This window comes from Penicillium diatomitis (assembly GCF_028827545.1).
Source record: "Penicillium diatomitis strain IBT 30728 chromosome Unknown utg000012l_segment0_segment0, whole genome shotgun sequence".
Taxonomy (NCBI): Eukaryota; Fungi; Ascomycota; class Eurotiomycetes; order Eurotiales; family Aspergillaceae; genus Penicillium; species Penicillium diatomitis.
In genome coordinates this window covers 1,555,150-1,574,582 of record NW_026623184.1, presented here as the reverse complement: position 1 = coordinate 1,574,582, position 19,433 = coordinate 1,555,150, and the positions used below count along the sequence as shown (strand labels likewise).

The 19,433-nt window shown below is 50.6% G+C and overlaps 8 protein-coding genes across 8 annotated transcripts; 4 read left to right on the top strand and 4 right to left on the bottom strand.

Annotated features, from left to right (window-relative positions):
• Window positions 1-1,335: 1,335 nt before the first annotated feature.
• On the bottom strand, window positions 1,336-3,377 carry N7539_008438 (putative alpha-L-rhamnosidase A; the record flags this gene model as incomplete). The annotated part of the gene is made up of 2 exons (XM_056938038.1): window positions 1,336-2,208; window positions 2,268-3,377. The coding sequence occupies 2 exons, from the start codon at window positions 3,375-3,377 to the stop codon at window positions 1,336-1,338; spliced, it is 1,983 nt and encodes a 660-aa protein (XP_056787130.1).
• An 892-nt stretch (window positions 3,378-4,269) lies between these two features.
• N7539_008437 (putative rhamnosidase B) lies at window positions 4,270-6,723 on the top strand (the record flags this gene model as incomplete). Its single annotated transcript, XM_056938037.1, has 1 exon — window positions 4,270-6,723. The coding sequence occupies one exon, from the start codon at window positions 4,270-4,272 to the stop codon at window positions 6,721-6,723; it is 2,454 nt and encodes an 817-aa protein (XP_056787129.1).
• A 157-nt stretch (window positions 6,724-6,880) lies between these two features.
• N7539_008436 (fungal specific transcription factor domain-containing protein) lies at window positions 6,881-8,668 on the bottom strand (the record flags this gene model as incomplete). Its single annotated transcript, XM_056938036.1, has 1 exon — window positions 6,881-8,668. One exon carries the CDS (start codon window positions 8,666-8,668, stop codon window positions 6,881-6,883), a length of 1,788 nt encoding a protein of 595 aa, XP_056787128.1.
• Window positions 8,669-8,681: 13 nt separating this feature from the next.
• Window positions 8,682-8,960, bottom strand: N7539_008435 (Zn(II)2Cys6 transcription factor domain-containing protein; the record flags this gene model as incomplete). The annotated part of the gene is made up of 2 exons (XM_056938035.1): window positions 8,682-8,886; window positions 8,920-8,960. The coding sequence occupies 2 exons, from the start codon at window positions 8,958-8,960 to the stop codon at window positions 8,682-8,684; spliced, it is 246 nt and encodes an 81-aa protein (XP_056787127.1).
• A 465-nt stretch (window positions 8,961-9,425) lies between these two features.
• Window positions 9,426-11,063, top strand: N7539_008434 (uncharacterized protein; the record flags this gene model as incomplete). The annotated part of the gene is made up of 2 exons (XM_056938034.1): window positions 9,426-9,583; window positions 9,653-11,063. The coding sequence occupies 2 exons, from the start codon at window positions 9,426-9,428 to the stop codon at window positions 11,061-11,063; spliced, it is 1,569 nt and encodes a 522-aa protein (XP_056787126.1).
• A 1,459-nt stretch (window positions 11,064-12,522) lies between these two features.
• Window positions 12,523-13,460, top strand: N7539_008433 (RTA1 domain-containing protein; the record flags this gene model as incomplete). The annotated part of the gene is made up of 2 exons (XM_056938033.1): window positions 12,523-12,691; window positions 12,778-13,460. The coding sequence occupies 2 exons, from the start codon at window positions 12,523-12,525 to the stop codon at window positions 13,458-13,460; spliced, it is 852 nt and encodes a 283-aa protein (XP_056787125.1).
• A 1,300-nt stretch (window positions 13,461-14,760) lies between these two features.
• On the top strand, window positions 14,761-15,836 carry N7539_008432 (RTA1 domain-containing protein; the record flags this gene model as incomplete). Its single annotated transcript, XM_056938032.1, has 3 exons — window positions 14,761-14,935; window positions 15,010-15,252; window positions 15,313-15,836. 3 exons carry the CDS (start codon window positions 14,761-14,763, stop codon window positions 15,834-15,836), a joined length of 942 nt encoding a protein of 313 aa, XP_056787124.1.
• A 2,527-nt stretch (window positions 15,837-18,363) lies between these two features.
• N7539_008431 (nucleoside phosphorylase domain-containing protein) lies at window positions 18,364-18,623 on the bottom strand (the record flags this gene model as incomplete). Its single annotated transcript, XM_056938031.1, has 2 exons — window positions 18,364-18,469; window positions 18,496-18,623. 2 exons carry the CDS (start codon window positions 18,621-18,623, stop codon window positions 18,364-18,366), a joined length of 234 nt encoding a protein of 77 aa, XP_056787123.1.
• Window positions 18,624-19,433: the final 810 nt, after the last annotated feature.

Below are 19,433 nucleotides of genomic sequence, written 5' to 3'. Positions count from 1 at the left end.
CATTTGAACGAGCAAGGCTATATGGATCCCGAGAGACAAGAATGATCGCAAAGAAAATGCTCCTCAAAAAGCCTTCGACGCCGCTGCGGCAAGTATTTACTCGGTCAATGATGCTTCAAAATTCTGAACTCTCGAAAGACCTCGCTGAGCTCGAACACTCCGTAGCCAATACCTATTTTGCCTGGCCTTCATCCAGTGCGCCCCCTTCCTCACTTGAATCGACTGTATTATCGCGCTCTCTCTTCAGTCCCACTCCAAGATGTCCTGCAAGCAGACGGAACATGTAGGACCGAGCCGTGCACTCACTTGCTGTCGGAATTTCTCGCCGAGTACTGCATGGCTGGCCATAAACAAGGACAAGGTTTACCCCCGCATTCCCGGCACTCTTGGGCCCTAATCTAAGCCTCTCAGAAAGCAACTGGACAGGTTTCTCTTCACTTATTCGCCGAGTCGGAAAGTTGTAAGAAAGTTGTCAGTCTACTTGGCATTACTCCTGGAGTGAATGACCAGGTGTTGTAGTCACTTCATGTTTGGATCCGTGATTCACAACCCCGAGTCTGTTTCATTCACCTAGCTTTTATCAGAGTCGATCATAATTCTGTAATGAAATTGATGGCTGGGGACAGGGTCTCCGCGAGAATCTTCGTGTTCTGAAATTCTCTGGATGTACTGGTTACGTGGCCTCCGGCCGTGCCATCCATGTACACGGATTGGTTCAGTAACCTTACGATAACCAACGGCACCACGGCTCTGACGGACGGAGGAAAGAGAGACCGCTTGCTCTGGGCTGGCGATGTCTCAAATTATCAGTAGACAGGACTTTGATCTCGCTATAGGTGTCATACAACTATCTGGCGAAGAGAATGTCAGCGACACCGAGACTCTCTCATCTATGGGCACGGTTCAGAGAGTTTGAGTGTAAGGTACCTATTCGTCCGGTATCAGGATCGAGGGACTGAGCCATACAATTCTCAACATTCGCTGTTGGTCACTTCTTATTCATAGCTACAAAGTGGCTTAGTCTACGCGGTATTCGAGTGATATCCTTCGTTGGTTTTAATTTGGCCGAGTCCATCAATTTACGGAGAAGCTCTGAATGCCATTGCCAGGTATACGATGAGCCGGGGTGGGTTGGGCGACCCACAAACTACTGAAAGGAAGGCGAGCAAGCCCAGAGATACAACTATTCACATCAGAACTTGTCGGAGTAGATGAGGGAACCTTGAGCTCCAAATGGTAGTGACAGCGCGAGCTTGCAGATTAGAAAGAGCCTCGTCAGGTCGGGTGACGACGTGATGAGTAGATCAGTGGCGCAATTTCCACCCATGAATCTGTTCACTTGCACAAGAGAGACCACTTGCCTCCATGAAGTCCAGAAGCCACACCATTGGCCAACCGAGCACGCTGGCCTGATGAAGAAACTAAGACCCCAGTCTCACTGGGGATTTGCACCTTACCAAGCGACCCTTTCGGTGCTTTGATCTCAAAGTGAGTGTATGATCCGTCACTAGCACGTTTGAAGGATACCGAAAAGCTGCCGAGCGAAGTTGAGAATCCTGCATCCACCATTGCGAGATCACCAGGCTGAGGGGCAATCATCCACGAGGCACCACCGTCCGACACTTGGATTCCTGCAGTGAAGAAAATCAAAGCCGATGTCGGACCGGATGACCAGGCATGAGAGTGAGACACGCGAGCGTCATTGCTGTAGGGCGCATAGTGCAGGGTTCCATCCGTGGAGTAGCCCTCGATGAAGGTTGAGTTGGTCATTCGAGGATCTTGGAGCATGAACCCCCATTGCCGGCGGATCAGTTCCAGTGCTGCGTGATTACGGCCTGCAAGATAGTGTGCTTGCAGCTCAAACCCGCCGATGAACGGAGAGATTGTTGACGGCCCAGCTTCTGGGGCAGGGGCACCGTAGGGACCCCAGCGGGCTTGCAGAGCGGAGGATATGCGCTCCCGTTGTGATGCGGAAAGCGTAAGATTTGCTTTGACTGCCCACGCATTGCCATCCTGAGGATGCACTGTCGCAGTTTCGTTGTCACGGAACATTCCAATGGCCTCGTCCCACAAAAGATTCGTCGCAGCGAGCTTGAGAGCCTTTGCTTGCGATGTCCAAGTGGCAATGCTGGGTCGATCCCTCATTACGACAGCCAAGTGAACTCCCTGCTGAAGCACAAAGTATAGCATCGCGTTGGCTTCAACGTTCTACCAAGTCATTGATGGTCAGCTGAATTTTTGCACAAGGAGCTTGGGGAATCGCATACATGTCCACTCATGCCGGCTCGAAGCCAATCGGAGCTGGCATTCGCAGAGACAAATGCCAAGCCAGTATCATCTACACTTCCAAGGGCCCAAGCAACGCCAAGCCTAATTTTGGGCCAGTATTTGGCAAGCCAGACAACGTCTCCCGAGTAACGGTAGTAGTTGCCCGCATTGATCAAGGTGTGCAGGTGGTACGTGAAACTCTCGCGGTCGGGGAATGGACGCGAGGCGTAAGGGAATCTCCCATCCGCGGTTTGTAGGACAAAGAGGGCCTCCAGCGAGTTTCGAATGCTTGGCAAGTCGTAAGTGCTCACAATAGCCGTCTCCAATGCAATCGACATATCGCCAGCCCAGACCAAGCGGTCTCTCTTTCCCCCGTCCGTCAGAGCCGTGGTGCCGTTGGTGATTGTAAAGTTACTGAACCAATCCGTGTACATGGATGGCACGGCTGGAGGCCACGTAACCAGTACGTCCAGAGAATTTCCATACCTCGGATCAATGGTCGCGAGTTGGGTGGTATATGCACCAGCGTACCATATGCGGTTGACAAGCTCATCATTGCAATGAAAGAAGCCTGTGTAGCTCCGCAAGTCCTGGGTTGGAGCTGCGGTGAAGTTCACAGACACCGAGCGAACAACCACCTTGTCAGTTCCATTGCTCACGATACTGAGGTACCGAAAGCCACCCCTTCCCTGCGCTGGTACGGAGCGGTATGTATCTTGATCGGAGCTTAAATTGAACCACAAGGTTGCATCAAGCCCCAAGTCAGCTGTGGCATCACTGGAGAGGTTGCTGATCCATAAGGACGACTCCGAGAAGGTTAGGCCAAGCCGAGCGTTGACCGACGAGGGAGGCTCTATCTCGAGGGTCACAATCCCCGCGATATTCTTTCCAAAGTCGTATGTGACAGAAGATGTTCCGACGAAGACGGTCGTGGACTCAGACCCATCGCAGAGACTCTGAGGATCCACCACCGAGCCAAACGATTGATAGACAGTCTGGGGAATGAGAGTGCGACTGGAGGGTGCAAGAACATAGTCGGAGTAGGGAACGGCCACCACATCTTTGACCAGGAGTAGGCCAGGCAGCAGCGACGAAAGGGAGCAGTGCATCTTGAGCTTTAGGAGGCACACTGATCGCTGGTCGCTGATTCTTTGCCTTTGAGTTTCGTTGTACAAGGGCTGCACGTGTCAATTATAATGGCAGCCTCATCATTCGTTTCCTTTCACTCCGCCTCCATTTCCGTGATATCGAGAAGCTCTCAATCTCACATGTTTGTCCTCCTTCTTTTCCTCTCCGTACCTCATGCACCTCGCCCGTGGAGTCTCCATATTCCCCACGGGGGTGGTCAACTGCGGGAAACCCCTACTTCCCCCTGATGCATCTTGTTTCTCATCTCCCATCCTCACAATCTACACTCGCGGGAAACGCAAGCTCGCTGCCGAGCCGAGAACCCCGGGGCGCACATGGCGAGAACGTGGCCTGTGTATCTTTCGACTCCCCAGGTTTTGGTCAAGGTCCCACGCAGTGGAGTTCTGAGGTAACCCGCCACACGGGATGTGCAGCTCAACTTGTCTGCTCGCCTCGCCTCGAAGGAGCGGAACATCTGAGCCCGAAGTCACCTGCCAGACGCACCCTTCACGTGAGCACAGCCAGTGCTTCGATGTTATGCGGGGGCGAAGGACGAGAATACGCTTACGAGCGGGTCCAGTCAGGCGGGTCGCGGCACATGTTCCCCCCGACCCTCGCCGAAGCCCTCGACCGAGCCTTGGTCCCGTTCTTTGGATCCTTTAGGGCTGGAGAACGGAGGATGTCTGTCCGTTGGCAAACCGGAGCATCAATTGTCGTTTCAGGTTTCACACCTCACGCCTGCTTTATTGAGCAATGTGATTGCACCCCAATTGCCAATCCTGTGTCTCGAGACTCGACCGGAGTTGACTGTCGTGCTTGCGACGTTCACTTTTGGAAACTTTGCATCTTTCTCTGCCATTCAGAGAGAGCGTCATGGCGGCGGAAAGATTCGACACCAGTTGGATGTGGCATCCTTCCTTTTCAGAGGAATGCACCGATACCGCCGGCCTATTTGTGCATTTCAGGCGGACCCTCAACTTGGACAGCGTCCCATTGAGTTGCAAGATCCGGATCAGCGCAGACACGCGCTACAAGCTCTATGTCAACAAGAAACTGGCGAGCTTTGGGCCCGTCAAGGGAGATCAGAGTCTCTGGTTCTACGATGAACTTGATATCGCGCCGTATCTGGGCCTCGGAGAGAATGAAATCAGCATTCGAGTATTGCGGTTTTTCTATGCAACTCAATTTGCAACCAGCTTCCCCCGTCTGCCATCGGGAGGAGTGTATATTGTGCATGTCGATTCAACCGTACCGGAGGAGCTGAACATCAAGAGCAGCACACTGTGGGAGACGGCAATCGACCACTCAACTAAACTTCGCATCAATGAAGTCGAAGACGACTTCCTGCATATCTATGAACAGACCGACAGGGCACCAGCTGTGCCCCTGGAATGGATCCCGGCAGCTTTGTTGTCATTCCCAAATTTGACCGGACTTTCTGCACCCTGGAAATTGTCTCCCCGACTTATTCCATACATGGAACAACGACGGTCACAATTCAGCGCGATCCACAACCTTCGCAGCTGCGTACCCCATGATGTCTGGCATGCGACTCTCGTCCAAAAGTCAGACCGACCGAATGTGCCTAGTGAACTTCATCTTCCTCCGGGATCCAAGCATCAATTGGACTTGGAAGCATCATGCCATATGACAGCTTTTCTCCAACTACGCTTTCTGCGACCGGGGATGGGAGGCAGCCGGGTGACGCTCACGTACGCTGAAAGCTATGAAGACACGCCCATCTTCATCCCTTACTTGAGAAGCAAAGGTCACCGGTGTGATACGAGCAAGCCCCTATTTGGGCCCCAGGATCGATACACTTTGGGGCCGGCTAATCACCTCCCGGGACTTGGATACGACAATCAAGAAGACGAGGATGAAGTGATCGCGCCGTTCCACTTTCGTACATTTCGCTTCATCAGGCTTACAATCGAAGTAGGCTCTTCCGAGTTGCTCTGGAAAGGGATCGATCTCGAGACGGTTAATTATCCTTTGAACATTGTTGCCAGTCTCAGAGTCGACGGAAAAGAAAGCGCCACAGTGAAGGGGCTTTGGGAGACGAGTGTGCGAACTCTCAAGAACTGCATGCATGATTGCTACGAGGACTGTCCCTTCTATGAGCAGCTGCAATATGCCATGGATACTCGAAGTTCTGCCCTTTTCACCTATTATGTCTCAGGCGACGATCGACTAGCAAGGCAGGCCATCATACAGTTGCACAATTCTTTTCAGCCTCACATAGGCCTCACAGCAAGCCGGGCACCCTCACATCAGCTTCAGATCATCCCGCATTTTTCGCTCTATTGGATCTGCATGCTAGTCGATCACTGGACCTTCTTTGCCGATCGAGCCTTTCTCCGCCCATTTCTTCCTGTTGTCGATGCAATTCTCGCATATTTTGACGGTCGAATCGACCCCAGTACTGGTCTGGTCGTTCTTGCTGAGGAGACCGCAGTATGGAACTTCCACGATTGGGCGGACGACTGGCGGCCATACGGCATTCCTCCGGCTGTAGTTCAGACAGGAGTATCATCATACTCAAACAACGTGTATGCATACACACTCAAAAAAGCTGCCACCCTACAACTCGGTTGTGCTGGAAGAGCGTCGATTTCAGACGAATATCTTGCGCGGGCAGATCGAATCGTTGATGCGATAAGGTCGCTCTGTTTTGATGGCGAGTTTTTCACCGACACCCTGGTAGCCAGCTGCGATAAGGTACATCACCTGAGCCAGCATAATCAGGTCTGGGCAGTTCTCAGCGGTGCAATAAATGGCCAAGCTGCCCAAACCCTTCTGCTTCGGGCGCTGAGCTCGGCAGAGAATCGGTCTCTGACACCGACCTCAATATCCATGTCTTTCTATACTTTACGTGCCTTGAGCGCCGTCGGAGGTGGTGTATATGATGAACTTTTCCATCAATTCTGGAAGCCTTGGAACGCGCAGATAGCTCTTGGTCTCACGACGTGGGAGGAGGATAGTGTCTCGCAACGCTCCGACTGCCATGCATGGGGAAGCGCGCCAATCTATGAATTCATGGCCGAAGTTATAGGCCTTCGGCCAGGAGAGCCCGGTTGGGCGTCTCTGATATTCGAGCCGAAGCTGGGGTTGTATCGCGAGATCAAGGCAACTGTCCCGTTTCGCAATGAAGGTCATGAGGCTTTGGCCAGTGTTACATGGATCACAAACGCATCCGGTGAGATTACGATTTCATTGAATGTATCAAATGTGTCTTTGCAGATCCCGGTCCATGTGAGGCTTCCGTCGCAGGCTGAGATGTTGATGAACACCGCAGACGACTTGACATGGACCGTGAAAATGGCTTGAGCGGGAACAATTCTGGGGACATGTTTTGTTGATAGTCATGAATTTTCGAAGATAATTGCAATGGGTCGTTCCCGTTGAGAGACTGATTCTGCGCAGTCTAATGACGGGGCACTCAGTTCGAGTCGGGTCAGCCGTAATGTCTTGCTCGCACATTGTATTAGCAGGGCTGCGATGGCACATGAAAATCATTTTGATAAGCCGAGGATGCAAATAATGGAACATTGAACCAGTTGTCCGCTGCTTGAAAATTGAAATGGGAGCAGGAGTCATCAGCCGGATTGGACTGCGTTTGCTGCGCTTCAGCAGCCGCGACGTAGTCATGCGTGTCAGCCGTTAGTTCGCCAGCTTCTCCCGGTGACACAAACTGAACTATGGGATCAGCTCTGAAGAGATCTTCCAAGTCTGAAGTCGCAATGCGAAAGTCAACCAAAGATGGGAGGATCCCCTGTTTGTTAGGTGTATTGGTACAATCTCCCGTGTGAACCTCCTTGATCCCTTGTTTGAGTAGTCTGAAGTACTTTCCACTGATTTGCCAATACCGGCTCAGGCTTTGCAAAGCGTCCAGCAAGGTTGCAAGCTTCGAAGAATGTGGATTCATTTCTCGCGCCTCCAGCGCGAGAAGATAGCGAGCACCCACCCATACGGACCACGCGAAAGGCCACCCGAGCTTGTCAAAGTCCTTTTCTGTGTCGCCGGATACAATCTCACTGAGAAGACAAATGCTTCTGAGGCAGCGGACTTCGCTGTCCTTTTTTGTATTGGCGAAAGGCTCACCCAAGAGAGCTTCGTAAGCTGGGTCGCTCATCATACTATGTACATGGATGACAAGAGCGTGATAGTATGCGTGCAGTAGCGAGATCGATGGCAAACTGCGTGCAGTTGCGGTGTACTTGTGGTCGGTTTGTACGGACAGCTGCAGAGATGGCAGGATGGTCAAGGCCCATTCAGCCAGCTCTGCAGAAAGCTCTCCAGCTTGGTTGAGCCAGCGGTAGATATTGTCGACGCGCCGGTCTAGGGAGACCCATTCCAGGTACAGTGCGTGTGCTTTTCTGGAAAAGTCAAGTAGCTCCAGCTGGTGTTTCCAAGCCAGGCTCGGTATAAAACTCATGCCGGCCTGCACTTCCCAGGAGGTCTGTTGCCAGAGACGCTCTCGCGATAGAGAGGCACTTTTCAATTGGTCCTCCGTCAGACAAGATGGACGACTCGTGGTGATCGAGATGTAGCAATCGAGAGCATATATTGCCCAGAAGAGGGTTTCTCGGGACAGCGAATCCACTTTGTTCAGCGCACTGCTCCCATGATCCGCAATAGATGTCCGAAAAACGCGGGAGTCTTTGTGATCTAGTTGCGTTAAAAGCGTGGTGGCGATCGCCAAGGCTCCCCAGACCTGAGGGCCATTGGTCATACCAGACAAATCGAGAGTCAGAATCGTGAGTGCCTCCAAAGCACTAAAAGAGGGTTCTTCGAGTACCTCCAAAAATATGCGGCGCTTGGTATACTTCCAAAATGAATCACTGGATCTTTGATCCAGTCGAGAATCAAACGAGTATGGTAAAGTCAGGCCGAAAAGCGCATAATGGAGCAATGTAGGATTTTCCGACCAGCTTAGCTCGAGACAGACCCGCTGGACGTCCAAGAAGGGAAACCATGGATGGATATGCCGGAAAAATAAGGATGTCAGGGACACAACCAGGTCGGTCGGAGGCTGTCTCGCGTGAATCTGCTGTGTTCTTTCAAGTGTCGGCCTCGGGACTTCTTCGGCTGCGACTCGTGCAGCTCGGTACTCGATTGGTGCCTGCACCTGAAGCGTCTCCCCTTCTTCCTGGGGTGGATCACTTGTACTCTGAGGTGGCACTGCGGCCAGTGTTCGACCTGTCACCGCAGAGCTGGCACGGAGACAACGAACCTCGTCCTCGAGTTTCTCTATCACCTCAGCTCGGCGCATTAGTTCGATCTCATTAAACAATAGATTGAGCCAACGCACGTAATTTCTCCTCGAGCAGCTGCCGATGGCCTGCTGGAAACCCCGGTCTCTTCCGACCCGCGTATTCACACCTCACATCTAGTCTCCTGCATCGCTGACAAGCCGGAAACTCACGATCACATCGAGTTTTCCGTTGTTTGCAGCGTTCGCACCTATGCACATCAGCCTCGGTGGCGTTCCTGGGGGTCTCGCTAGCAGGGTGGAAGTCTTACGAGGCATTGCTTCGTCGGGAATGAGACCCCGAGATTTCCATGAGGGCTGATATCGGCACACAATTTGAGCGGCAAATTGAGGGTTGGAGGCTGAGATTGCTCCACCGGGTCTCCCCCTCCTTGTCTCGTCGGGGGATGTAACGGCTTAAATGGAACGGGATTGTCGAGCGAAGCTTCCTCCGCCTTGTCCTGTCTCGGGTCAAGACCATCCGTGTCTTCCCCACACCAGGACATCTGCTCCACACAAGCATGCGGAACGAGGTATTGGTCGAGGCCCAGGGACAATGGAAACGAACCTGTGGAGGAGAAATCCGGGGTTGGGACTTGCAATGAAAAGAACAGAGATCCGTGAACTGCGCATCATATATAGCTAGCTGGTCGCAATATCGTTCACCATCTTCGACATCCCAGCCGCTCACCAGCTGACTCCAGTATCGAACCTCTGTCCGATCATACTTGGCCACTGTGTTGCAAGTCATTACACCTGAGGCTTCTTTGCATCAAATATGGGTGCATCCAAGCCTACTCCGTGCCCTCGGGCGCACACTTTGGCCAATCCCATGCCTGAAAGCAGACTAGACATTGATCATTGGTGGCGACATCCAAACCTGCGAACCCTGAATCTCCTGCTGCTCATTCCGTTATTGTCAATCTTCTCCCAAGGGTAAGTATCATCACTATCTTCCATGCTCACAAGACATTGATATTTGTGCTGACTGGCATGCCAATCCAGTTTTGACGGCTCTATGATGAACGGTCTTCAGTCAGTTACACATTGGCAAAATTACTTCGGAACACCCAAGGGGGCAACTCTCGGGTTCTTCAATGCGGCTTACCCTCTCGGCGGTGTCGCCGGTGTTTTTCTCATCTCGCCCGTAGCCGATGGATACGGTCGACGCATGGGCCTGGCCTTAGGGGCTGCATTTTGCTGTATAGGTGCCGCGCTCCAGGGAGGATCTATCAACATCGCTATGTTCGTCATTGCCCGTGTCATCATCGGCGCAGGAAGTGTTATTGTGGCAGGTGTCGGAGCACCATACATCACGGAGATCGCTCATCCGGCACAGCGGAGTACAGCGACCGCACTTTTTCTCACCTTCTACTCCGTAGGTTCCATTGTGGCTGCTTGGTGCACTTTTGGAACCTTTCGCATTGACGGCACGGCATCGTGGAGAATCCCATCCTCCCTCCAGGGCTTTCCATCTGTCATTCAGCTTCTGTTGGTATGGTTCGTTCCCGAATCGCCTCGTTGGCTTGTTAGCAAAGGAAGATCCGAGGAAGCCCTGGCTGTGTTGGCCAAGTATCATGGCGAGGGCGATGAGAACGATGCGGTGGTGCAATTCGAATATGCGGAGATTCAAAGTGTGCTTGGAGCGGAGCAGTCTTTCTCGAAGCTCAACCTCTTTTCCTTCTTTCGTGAGCTGGCCACCGGTCCCGGCAATCGTAAACGTCTTTTTATCATGGTCTGGGCCGCCATTTGTTCACAGATGTCGGGCAACGCCTGTGTGTCTTACTACTTGTCTCCAATTCTGACTTCAGTCGGCTTGACCTCTGATCTGCAACAAACCCTCATCAACGCTACCTCACAGATGCTCTCCTGGGGCAGCGCAGTGTACTTTGCGACCTTGCCTGCCAAGCTGGGACGCCGGACATTGTTTCTCAGCTCGCTGTGTGCCATGTGGGTGATCTTTATCTGCATTACGGCTGCCAGTGCCATGTTCGCCCAGAGTCATGCCAACAAAGCTGCCGCATACACAGTTGTTGTGTTTCTCTATCTGTTCTCGCCGGCCTACAATCTCGGGTTCAACGGGAATCTCGGTCTCTATATCCCCGAGATCCTGCCCTTCCACCTTCGCACCAAGGGCCTATCATTCTTCTATTTTGTGCAATTCTGTTTCATGATCCTATCAACTTTTGCCGTCCCAATCGGCCTCGAAAGTATCCAGTGGCGCTTCTACCTGGTTTTTGTGGTCTGGATCATCGTGGAATTGATTGGGGTGTATTTCATGTTCCCGGAAACGAAGGGCCCGACGTTGGAAGACATCGCATATATCTTTGACGGGCCGAATACCAAGTACAGTGGAGAACTCGAGGCAGGGGGCGATGAGGTGAAGGTCGAGCATATCCATGCAGAACTCAAGTAGTCAATTGTCATTGGTGAGGAGGTCTCATTCTTTGTGTAATCGATCAAAGGCAGAAATGAATCAACAAGCCTGTTGTTCTCTTCCAGTATTTTTCGTCGCAACTCCCTCGCAATGACTCAATCGACATGAATCAGGTAGTGAAAAGCTCGGCCGTTTCAGGCTTAAAAGGTGCATTAGTCAAGCTCTATCTTCGAACGGTGGAAGGTAGTACTGCAGAGGCCTCGGCGCAGGCCGGACGGACAACGACTCGAGGCATTCGAAGACGGTTAGTTTCAGTGTTATAGGAGAATTTGAGAATGTGAATACCACGCTGAGCGGGGTTAAAAGTCATCTTGGGTTTAGATCGTGACGAGGAGAGTTGTGAACCCTGGCAAAGGCAGGAACTGAAAAAAAGTACACGGCCACTCTCAGATTGAATGGATTTACCTACACAGGTCGGTAATTTCTTGCTAGCCATGTCAATTCTTCCACCAGGCCCCACTGAATGCTCCGAGTCTGGAGGCCTGTCAGGACTCGGGTTGCCTGAAGTTATGAAACGGACCGTAGGACTGGAGTCACCAATTTTGGAGTCTTTCCGGAACAGATTCGGTTCCCCAGATAGGGACATGGTTCGGATAACTCGTACATACGAGAATGCGAGTACGGCCCGCAGAGGATCTCCCAAGTGAGCCGCGCGCCCGTAGTTGACGCCGGCCCACTCGATCCAGAATCTTAAGCTCAGCAGCGAAGATGTGATCGCGTTCACCAGCAGTTTTAGAACACGTCCACTGTGCAAGATGTGGAAGACGCTCACCAAAACACTGGCTCGATTGGAAGCAGGGCTCCGTGTCAAAGATCGGATGTTGTTGTCAAAAGATCTCTCTCTACATGCAGAGATCACTTTCAGATGGATCAATTTATCGCATCGCACCCACACGTTCTTACTGAGGTAAAGAGACTTGACTCCAGCAGAGGTTTCCAGATCGACGGATCTACACAGTGACTATGGGCACTTAGGCTGCCATCTTTCATATGAGCATCACCCTTGGCGTATGCTTCCACATATAGAACATGTGCAGCGCATCAATTAGATGCCATGCTTGCAAGTATCCACAAAGACCGCATGGCTACAGCAGCGGCAGCGCCCGACCCAGTTCACCCTCCGGATACTATTACCCCCAACCATCGTGAGTGATTCTCTGTGACAGGGGCTGGCTCCACTATCGAAGAGTGGTGGCCCATGGTGTTCCACAGACGGTTTCCATCAGCATGTTTAATTTGGTAGTTTGTTGACCTCTATAAAGCAGCTGCACTTCGCTACTCTGTTCAAGCTCACAACTTCGGCCATTCCAACATTCCTTTTTTCTTTCTTTCATTGGTTTCATGTTCTTTCTTTCATTTTTGTCTATTCCATCTGACGCCCATCGCTTTCATTCCTTCCACCTTAAATTTCAATCACAGTTCAGCAACCGATCACATCATGGGCGACGCAAACTCCAGTACCCGATCCGGCATCTTTCCATACAAACCAAGCGAGTCTGCCACATTGATCATGGCTGTTCTCTTTGGCATAAGCGCAATCTGGCATTTGATCGTGATGATCCGAAAGAAGACATGGTTCTATAGTTGCTTGACTGTTGGTGCTATCAGTATGTTGACTCCCTGTCTCGCACTCAGCAGGGAGGAGTCCGTCTTCTATCTTCCCCATCAATCCAGCTAATCATCCGCGTTCTAGTGATGACCTCCGGTTACATTGCGCGATATTTTTCCGCTAGGTCACCTCTCGACCTGGGGCCATACATCATGCAATCTCTCTTTATTATCCTGCCACCCTCTCTTTATGCTGCAACTCTCTACATGATCTACGGACGCATCGTACTCTTTGTCAACGCGCCTGAAGCAAGCATGATTCCTCCGGCTCGAGTGACCAAAGTCTTCGTATGCGGTGACGTGATTGCCTTTTTCCTCCAAGCCGGCGGTGGCGGCATGATGGCCCAAGCATCGATGGCGAACGTCGGACAAAAGATCATGCTCCTGGGCTTATTCACGCAACTTTTGTTTTTCGGCGTCTTTCTCGTCATATCGCTCGTCTTCTGGAAGAGGATGCGGTCATCCCCCAAATCACACATGATCCCACAGCATGGCAAACATACTTGGAGGGCGTTACTCAAGATGCTGTTGGTTTCTGCGGTCATCATCATTTTCAGATGCGTTTTCCGTATCTTCGAGTTCGCGGGGGGAACAAAGGGCTCCATTTCCACCCACGAGGTGTACATGTACCTGTTCGATGCGGCACCCATGTTCCTTGTGCAGCTATTGTTTCATTTCGTTCATGCAGGAGACGTGTTTCCCACACATATCGCGGCGTCTGCGTTCGCCGACGATGGGTCATATATCAACCTCTATCCGAGAGTCTAGCAGTCCGCTGGAGCAGATGGGACAACAATTGGAGTACAGAATTTAATTACAAATCTTGAGGAGTTTTGGTAAAAAGAAAGTTGACGCAAAGAGAACTTGACAAGCCATCTTTGGCTGCAAATCGACAACGGACTGAGATACTCGGCTGCCACTCCACTCGAGTTTCAATACTGGCTATGTCTGGTCTAAGCGCCGCCTCTGCCAAACATGTGGTTAATCTGACGGCATCCCAATTAGCAGTCCTGGTCCCCAGTAGTCGGGAACAATCACCCATGGCTTGAAGACCTGAGATAACATCTGCCCCAAGCTATCTTATCGGAGTCGAGTTGATATCTTGATAAGACCAACTAGTCACTGACTTTTCGTTCCTAGTAGGAAGACTATCCGACCGTCCAAGCTCGTTAGTAAGACCTCAAATGACCATTGGGGATCATCTCCGGGGAGAAAATCTAAGCCCACTAGATCCGTAGCGATCATCTTAATAAGTAGGAGGCTAAAACCAGGACTTTGGTCATCGAATCAGAGCATCAGAAGTCGCTAATTCGATCACTCTTCGAGACTGCTGAACACATGAACAAATTTCGATGTGTTCAGGCGAAAAAGCTCGGTCTTGGAATTGTGATATGCGGGCAAGAGTCAACATTCTAAACTACGTTATCAGATATTTCCCGGCCATATTCTGAATCGTTCAGCCGCCTGCGCCAGTAATGTCAGGTGTCTGCATCAGTCAAGCCGGCAGTCTTCAACGATGACCCGGGGTTGTTGGCAGTGAAGACCTTGGACGAATAAGGTAAACTATGTCACGAACAGCAGTAGCAGCGGAAGATCATGTTTGAAACGGAGTGGATTCGTCTCAAGGGCTGCGACGCCCAGTAGATGAAGATAGTTCGCTCGCTGCCTTCCAAATCTGACGAGGTTGTCCATGAGTCTGCCGTGACTTGGCCCACTTTTGACCCTCGCATTCTCGTATTCTCGTATTCCCGTACATCCGTACCCTCGTATATGGAGAGGCTTCGCGCGGGCCTTCCGTTGCAAGCCCAAGATTAGGTTAAGATACCAAATAAACCATAGAGCTGTCACTTTCATTAAAGAAGAGATCATACCCATCGCCACCCTCGAATCTGCTTCAAAAGTCATCCCAGACCTTCCCAGTGAAAAAGTTAAACTGGATGGTGCAGTGATTGAAGACACGGAAATTTCGATCGTTGCTACTTCATCTGACCCGTAGCTGCTGACAGCCAGCGTCCTTGTTCATCTACGGCCTGCAGACTCGCCTTCATCTTTCGTGTCAACATACATCATGAGCGACCAAAATCAAAATGGTGGTACCGTATTCGCGCTTTATCGCTATACGCCTTCCATTCCTGCGGCGGTTGTCTTTGCGGTTATATTCTTCATCCTAGCGGCTGCCCAGTTGTTTTTGATCGTCCGCCATCGCACATACTTCTTCATACCTTTTATTGTTGGTCTATTATGTGAGAAACCACTCTCTTTCCAACCAGGCCGACTATCTCCAAAACCAAAGCTGACGAATTGCTGCCGTTTGCAGTCGAATGCGCCGGGTACATCGCCCGTATTTTCTCTCATTTTAATACACTCGCTCTCGGCCCCTACATCGTACAAACCATGTTGATCTTGGTTGCACCGCCGCTTTTTGCCGCCTCGATCTACATGACACTTGGACGGATTACAGTGAAACTGGGTGCCGAGGAAGCCTCCATGATTCCGATCCGGTATTTGACGAAGACTTTTGTGGTAGGAGACGTCGTTTCGTTCCTACTTCAAATGGGAGGTGAGTCTTTCGAACATTATTCATCTCTCTGCCCGCTTGAATGATACTGATTCTGTACAGGTGGCGGCTACATGGCGGTCGGCACTCTGGGAGCGTTGAATATCGGTGCAAAGATTGTGATCGGCGGTCTCGCCGTTCAACTCCTCTTCTTCGGCTTCTTCGTCATTGCGGCTGCCATTTTCCACTGGCGCGTCAAGCAGCAAGTCTCACGAACGCGCATCGGTTCATACACCCATGGGTCAACTGCAAGGCGGTCTGGCATGGGAAGCAAATTAACTTGGGAGAAGTTGATGTGGGCTCTCTATGTCGCGTGTGCTCTCATTCTCGTGCGATCGATATTCCGTGTTGTGGAATTCGTTGAGGGGAATGATGGGTATGTCATGCGCAGAGAATATTGGTTGTACATCTTTGATGCAGCCCTCATGACGTTGGCAGGAGCTTCCATGACTGTGTTCTTCCCCGGCTTCCTGTTGGGACGTGGTGAGCTGAAAGGGTCGAGTGCTGTCGAGGCATTTTCAAGTGGGGAACATGAGATGTCTTCGAGGCGGTTGAGGACCAAGCATGCTTCTGGGAACAGGGTATGATCAATGTTTGCTGCTTGATTTTGACGAAACATTCCATATACCATAGAAAGTTATGCCAGTCCAGAATATTACGAGAGTGAGTAAGCATAGGAGTGAGGCACTTGGCTAGAAGCCTAGGAGTCAGGGTAACATATATGTCCTTATGTAGCGCGTCGGGCGGAAAATCCACAATGAATGCCGAGGCACTGTCTGGAGTTCGTCCTCTGCTTGGACTTCTCAGGTCAGAGGTTGAAGAGTCAAATCATCGAAACCGTCTCATGGTTGCGATAAAGCCTTCACTGCCTCCATGGTATCGCATGAGTTATGAAGATCAAAGATTCGCCAGGTTGCGCCTGGTCGTCCGGAGCGTCAAAGGCAGTAGTCAAGTCAAAACAGATCATTGTGATTTATGATGTCAAAAAAGATAATGCAAACAACAAGTCTGGCCGGATGGTGTAGTTGGTTATCACGTATCGTTAACACCGATAAGGTCCTGGGATCGAGCCCCAGTCTGGTCATAGATTTTGTCTCGCGAAGCTCTTCATGCGTTCCCCCACGAACCATTCTTAAATTTTTTTTCTTTTTGAACTGAGCGGGTTGACCGAGGATTTCACTTTTTAGGACGTTGTGGAAACTGGAGACTACAGTGATAGTACTAGAGCGCGGGATATATACCAGGCTAAGCTAATCCTAGCTAGCCTATCATATATAGGCTAAACCGAAAGAGAAGTCGAAGACCCACAGAGCGCACATGCTACTAAATTCATTATATGTGGGTTTCGCACTTCGGGCAGACTTGCTATACTTTTAGGCTGCCATAGGCTGGTCTCGGACATTTGGTAAGAAATATTTCAAGTTATTAAATAAGTGAGCCGTTTACATCGAATTGGCCGGATGGTGTAGTTGGTTATCACGTATCGTTAACACCGATAAGGTCCTGGGATCGAGCCCCAGTCTGGTCACTGTTTTTGTTTCACAGTAAGCAGCAGCGTGCTAAAGCGGCCCACCTCCCTTGCTGCTCTTTTTGTCTGCTTGAACATCAGCAGGCGAAATATATCCTGCAAGACCCATCGATGTCTGCTGCACTGCCAAGGATAGTACTTGTTCCTTGTGACCACCACTGTACCGCCTGTCCTTCTACGCAAGACGTGAGTGCACCGAGGATTGCACGTATTGTACTTGAGACAATTGTCAAGTTGTCATACTTGCACAGTAAGATCAGAGAAGTACTAACGTTCTCCTGTTTCTCATTCATTAGGTATAGCTATATCACTTATGGGTGTAAGGGCATGAGGCCAGGTTGAGTAGGCTATATAATAGACTTATGGGCCTTTCAGATGGTCTTCACTCTTCTCATATCATGCATTCTTGAACACTAGTACCAAAACTTTCCTCATCATTTTGCGTGTATCAATAGCACGTGGGGTTTTAGCAAGAATCACCTATTCCATCGCCGGTAGAGTTTCGAGCGCCGATGTAGATCGTACGGGAATTGATTTCTCGGAGCTGTACAAGGGGAGCAGAAAGCAGTCTCACTATGCAATATGCATACATGGTGTTGAGATAGCTTTAGCTTGGTGGTCCGGCGCGTCACACCACCGTGGTGCACGCCTACGCACACCACCAGTAGTTTAGATAGCACCTCTCACCATATTCAATCTCAGCATCCCTTTCTCCCCTCTTTTGGTCAGTGCTACGTTCCCCAGTTGCTCTCTGATACATGGTACGAACTACCGAGACATTCTCCGTCAAGGGCGCCTTTTGAGAATACGTCAATATGTTTGTAAATCAGTAAATGTCTACGGATTAAAGAGGCTGGATTGTATCGAGAATCAGATCCTTTGAATCTTGAAATTCGTCAATTCGCGAAATGCCATTAATAAAATTACAACCTAAATTTATTCTTGAATTCTCTCGAGTAACTGCAGGTCGTCAGTTAGCGAAGTTGCTCGCAAAGCGCCTGGATTCAAGAATCTGTCATACCTGGCTTAATACAGGCCGGACGCCTCCGTTTCCGTTGCCAGCATGTCGAAACATTGCCTTTGTACCAGGAGGCGAAGGGGAATCCTAACTGAAGGTCCTATCCGAATAAGCTGCTGAAACTGAGTTCGGTGTGTCTATTTCTTTTCAATGTTCTCATGCCGAAGATCGAATTAGCGTGTGTTGATCTTACTGGGCCTAGGTTGAAGCAAATTTCCAATGGTGATGAGTACTCCATTTCACCAAGACCATGAATAATTGCAATCTTCGTGAGACGGGCTTAGGGTTGATAGGCTGCAAATACTGCTACAACTGACTTAGCTCGTCCTGTCGTCGTCTAACATTTCCAATCACTGGCATAGGCTCATAGCTGTTAGGTCGAAGGGTGCGTCAAAGCAGGGGCCCAACAACATGATCAATATTGAGATAGTGATCAATTCTCCAGGGTTCCAATTGGAAGCATACCTTTACCAGATTCCGAATGAGTGTCCGCTGCAGTTGTCTGGTCCACTGCAACAACGTGAAGAAGCTCTTTTGTATACGCCGCCGCCAACGCAGTCGTATATTCTTAGCATTCCTTGTTCTTGTGAGAGTCGGCGTAGTCGCAGATGCCGCGAATGACCTCCGTTTCAACACAGTATAAGTCCAAATCCTGATTCAGCTGATCTCGCCTCCTGGCATCCTGGGCAACCTGATTTACAGATCCGATGAGTCCGTAGTGTGTTGTTGGTTCTTGGTACTCGCTTGGGCGTCGATGCACTCTTCTTGATTGATCGCAGCCAATCCACGAATCAGATGAGACATGCTCGTATTCTGCGTGGGACACATGTTCATCTGTCTCGGTCGTGCAAAATTGTACGGCGGCACCTTAGCCTATAGATTTAAGATGAACTCCACGATTTGACTGCCTTCCATAAGTTGACTCGCATGGAGACATTGGAGAGTCGCGCCGGCGTTCGACAAAATCTTTTCACAAAATCTTTGGTCGGCCAATTGTGTATTCTCCCTTGCTTGAATCGGTCACTCAGCGCTTTCCCAAAATCTCACTGAACGCCCCCAGACGTGTCGGTCGGCTGGCTCACTACAATATCACCCAGTCAAATGTCCGTATGGCTATTTGGCCCGCCGCCGACCATGGAACCAAAGCTTCCAGCACGGACGGGAAACTGGAAACCAACTGCATTGCTATCGTCGCCGCTGCTGTGGTGCCATCCGCATCTCCTTGCAAGCTAGCAATGACTAACTGGTGGTCTCCGATGCTTCCATAGATGTACTGTACACACTCTGGTCCTTCGGCAGTTGAGGAAGAGGTGGATGAATCTCATCCAACATCATCTTTGCCGCTGTCTCCACTCTCCAGTCTCCACAGACAAGGCCCAGATCCACCCGACCGTTCAATCATTGTGGACTCGGATCCGGCGATTCATCGTCAATCGACTCTGTTACAGTCAAATTGGTTATAGCGATTCGAACTTCTGTCAGTGATTGAGACGGGGTCGTGGAATCCCTCACGAAGCCAGAACTTTGGCCTTGAATGAAGATTCGCGCTGAGGCTTAACACACGTCAATTGGACGGAAGGGTTGTCATCAGACTCCTCGTCCCTCACTTCCTCAGTACTTCCTTTCCACGTGGCACTA